General features: G+C 50.4%; 1 protein-coding gene across 1 annotated transcript in view; it reads right to left on the bottom strand.

The window, feature by feature from the left end:
* LOC103592489 (chromosome unknown open reading frame, human C20orf24) overlaps positions 1 to 2,409 on the bottom strand; it is a 9,053-nt gene extending 6,644 nt beyond the window's left edge. Inside the window, exons 1-2 of the mRNA XM_008575236.1 lie at positions 2,085 to 2,409; positions 454 to 557 (exon numbers count right to left, since the gene is read on the bottom strand). Of these exons, the coding sequence (XP_008573458.1) occupies positions 454 to 557; positions 2,085 to 2,198 (218 nt within the window). The 5' untranslated portion in view covers positions 2,199 to 2,409. The remainder of the gene's footprint in view (positions 1 to 453; positions 558 to 2,084) is intronic.
* Between the last annotated feature and the right edge of the window lie 1,294 nt (positions 2,410 to 3,703).

The following is a 3,703-nucleotide window of genomic DNA, read 5'->3' as shown; positions in this document are numbered from 1 at the left end:
AAAAAGCAAAATAAAATAAAATGTAGGGACCTGAAATAACTTCTGCTAAACCCAAGATTCAGCACATCCAGCATACTGCCAGGCACAAAGGAGATGGTCATCAAGTACAGATGTTCCTCTAATTTCCCAAACTTCAACAGGTACAAAGGTCACACCAGAACCATAGTGCATGCCACCAATAAGTAATGTGGTAGCCTCTTGCATGAAGTCACTTTGGAACCATGAATGAAAGAACTGCCACAGCCTTCAGGAAGGTATCCTGCCTGACCTGAGATGATCCTGGACTAAGGAGTGCTACACCAGACCCAGGAGCGCCTTCATGGGGCCACCTCTTTGCCTTAATCATTATACACACACACAGCTCCAAAGTAGCAATGGCCTTTTCCATAAAAGAGAAACAAAACGTCTATTTGAAAAGAAATACCATGAAAATGCAAGACACCCAAGACTTACCCTGCTATTCCCAAGAAACCTCGCAATGGCAAAACTCCCCAAATGACACCCAGGACCACAGCGATGATCTGTCGGAACCAGTAGATCACATCTAAAAATTCATCCTGTAGAAAAGACAGATAGATAATGCATGCATTATCTGGAGTGGGTGCCATAGGACAGCCATAGGTGGGGAACAGAAAAGCTTCCTGCTAAACACATCTTTTTTCAACAAGAGCAATTGTATGTGGTTCTTGCATCACCTCTTGTGTTAAAATGTGGTAGAAGACGATATATTTAGATGTCTTAGGTGATTACTTCCAGAGCCTGTGCTCTAAATCAAAATTTTGGAGAAATCATTAACTTTTTAAAGAAGCTGCATAAATGAAATGCTTTGTAATGAAACGACTGTGACAGTCATTGTGCTACTGGCCACAGATAACTCTAAGGTGACCAGAAAAGACTTAGACAAACCCCAGCCAGAAGGGCTGACTGTTAACCAACTCAGCACCACTTTCCTGTACAATGAGTCTTTAATAAATCACACAGGAAAGAGAAAATTAGAAATAAAAGTTCTGGATGCAGGTGGCCAGCATACCTAAATTTCATAGAAAGACACAGAAGGCTCAATTTCTCACCTGCCCTAGATTCCGGAAACCAGTCCTTATACAAGGAAAGAAAAATGACACAGCAGATTAGAAAGACACTGCAGGTTTTGCAAGAGCTGGGCAGGGCTGGGGGCAGGACAAGGGCACCTTCAGGAAGTGCCTCCCATCCCCCCTTACAGGAACTCCAGGAAGAAAAACCCACTTCAGCAGTCCAGAAAAACAAAGGAAAGTCTGAAAGTACAATATTCTTTTCAAACCCTCTGGAATCAAGCTGTCTGTGATGGTTCCTTTCATATGATGTGACAGAGTTGTGAGGTGTCCACATTCAGATCCTTTGAATGTGACCGGTAAGAACATCCTGAAGCCCCAACCAATTCTCACACACATTTGGCGGCGTTTCTTCCTCTCTTTCTCCAACATACACGCTCACCCCAGAAAACGGTCTCAAGTCTCCACTCTCGACACTCACACTTTATAAAGTATTCGGTCTTTCTCATTAAACAAGCAATGGCAGTTCACCATTAGCGATCCTCCCTATGTGCTAAATGCTTTAATGCACCACGGTACCCCACTTCAAAGCTGTTCTGAATATTAAGTGAGGTTATGCGTGGAGAGCACCTGGCACACAGAAAGCATTCAGTAGAAGTCTGTCACCGCAACTGCTAACCACTGTATTAAATAGTTAACAAGAGGAAGATAAGTAACTTAGTTAAGATGCTACTGGGAATAAAAGGCGGAGGCCGAATCCGATTCAGCTCACTCACACCGTTCAGGCACACGCCCTGACCGCGGACAACTCCTCTGCCCCTCCTCGCCGCTTCCGCGTGACCAGGAGGCTTCGCCCTTCGGACACCCCGCGGTGAGCTCCGAGACTGGCTGCCAGGCCCGTGCCCGCCAAGTTCACCCCGGCACCCTGGGGCCACCTCCCCCAGCACCCCACTCGATCGCGCCCGGACTGGGGCGAAGGGAGGCCCGCCCCGTCCTCCCGTCCCCCGAGTCCCAGCCGGCTCCTCGAACCTGAGCCCTCGCCAGGCTCCACCGCACCTTGTCCTCCCAGGCTGCGTCGCTCCGCAGCACCTTGCTCCAGACAGAGACTTTGAGGGCCCCGTGGGCCAGCTGCGGCTGAGGCGGCTCCTCCTTCCGCCGCCCACTGCTCATCCTCCCGTCGCGCCGCCCGGGCCGGGCCTGGGGCGCCCGGACCGAGCCAAAGGGAGTCGGGATCTGGGGTTGCAAATCACGACTCGCGGGGCGGCGGCGGCAGCAGCAGCAGGTTCAACCGTGTGGTGCTGCGGCGTGCTGCAGTTCCTCTCACTTAGCCGAGCTGCCGGGTTCTGTTCGCTTTACTGAGCAGGCGCAGTGGATGGGGGGGGCAGCTCCGCGCTGCGCGTCCCACCCCCGCGTGCCCACGCAGCCAATCGGCGGCTGCGCAGCCCTAGTGAACGAGCGGCCTCCGCTTCGGCGCAAGCGCTCTACTCGTAGCGGAAGTGATGGTAGGCTTCCGCCAGGCGTACGTAGGGTGAGTGGGAAGGGACAATCTTGGTGGGTATGGCGACAGGAGCGCGAGAACGCGCTGTGGAGACGAGCGGCATCTGAGGCGAAAGCGGAGATTGGACGTGAGCATCTCCCAATTAGCCACGGCTTGTCTCCGGGGCAGCCGGGGCAGAGGCGGTCCTGCCTTTCGTGAGGCGGCCTTGCGACCTACTTGTCTGTGGAGCCCACACACTTTGCTACCTGGGAGCTCGAAGCTGCCCCGCAGGATTTAGTGCCTGCTCGTCTTCTCCCCTAACTCTGCAAGTTCTGTGGAACCTTATCCAAGATGTTAACTCTTCTATAATAACTTAGGGTCTCATCTCGCCCAGTATCCTCTTTTGGCAAATGTGAGCTCTGAGATCCCAAGAGGGGAAATGATTTTCTAAGGCTGTATAACAAGTTGGAACCAACTGAGGACTCCTCAGAGGGGAAATACGAGAGAGAAAGTATTTTATTAGGCATCACGATACCTGAATATTCATCTGTTGAGTCCTCACTGTGGCTATGTCAGTGGTTCCAGACCAGCAGCGGCCGCCTCACCTGGGAACTGAATAGAAGTGTATATTATCGACCACATCCCAGACCTACTGAATCAGAAATTTTGGAGTTGGGGGCCCATCTCAGTGTTTTAACAAGCCCTCCACGTGGTGCCATGCGCCCTGTGCTATGTAATAAGTCGAGACACCAAGGCACGTTACTTCTGTATAGCGGGTTTATAGAGGCAAAGAAACTTGCTCAAAGTCACCTAATTAGTACCTGGGTCTATCTGACTCCAAAATATGTTCCCTAAGCCCTTAAGCTTAAAGTCTTAGAGAATATAAATAAGGTCAGAACATCCTTTGCACAGTTGTCAACGTTCACCTGTAGTTCTTCACTTTAAGTGAGCAACAATTTCCTAGGGAGCTTTTCCAGAATACCATAGCTGGTGCTTTCCATCCCAAGATCCTGTTTCAGTAGATTGAGTGGGACTGGACCCCACAGGAGATACACATTGCAACAGACATTTCCCTGTCTGGAACTGGTGGAAGGACCATACACTTTTATGTATGCACATCTGTAGTCCTAATTTTCACATGGATCTTGTTTTTACCAACTCTGCCTCCTTTCTGAACCAGTTCCCTTCCCAAATGCAG

Source organism: Galeopterus variegatus, unplaced genomic scaffold, assembly GCF_000696425.1.
Source record: "Galeopterus variegatus unplaced genomic scaffold, G_variegatus-3.0.2 Scaffold59, whole genome shotgun sequence".
In the NCBI taxonomy this organism is placed as follows: Eukaryota; Metazoa; Chordata; class Mammalia; order Dermoptera; family Cynocephalidae; genus Galeopterus; species Galeopterus variegatus.
The sequence above is the reverse complement of the archived record's forward strand: the minus strand, read 5'-3'. Positions and strand labels throughout refer to the sequence as shown.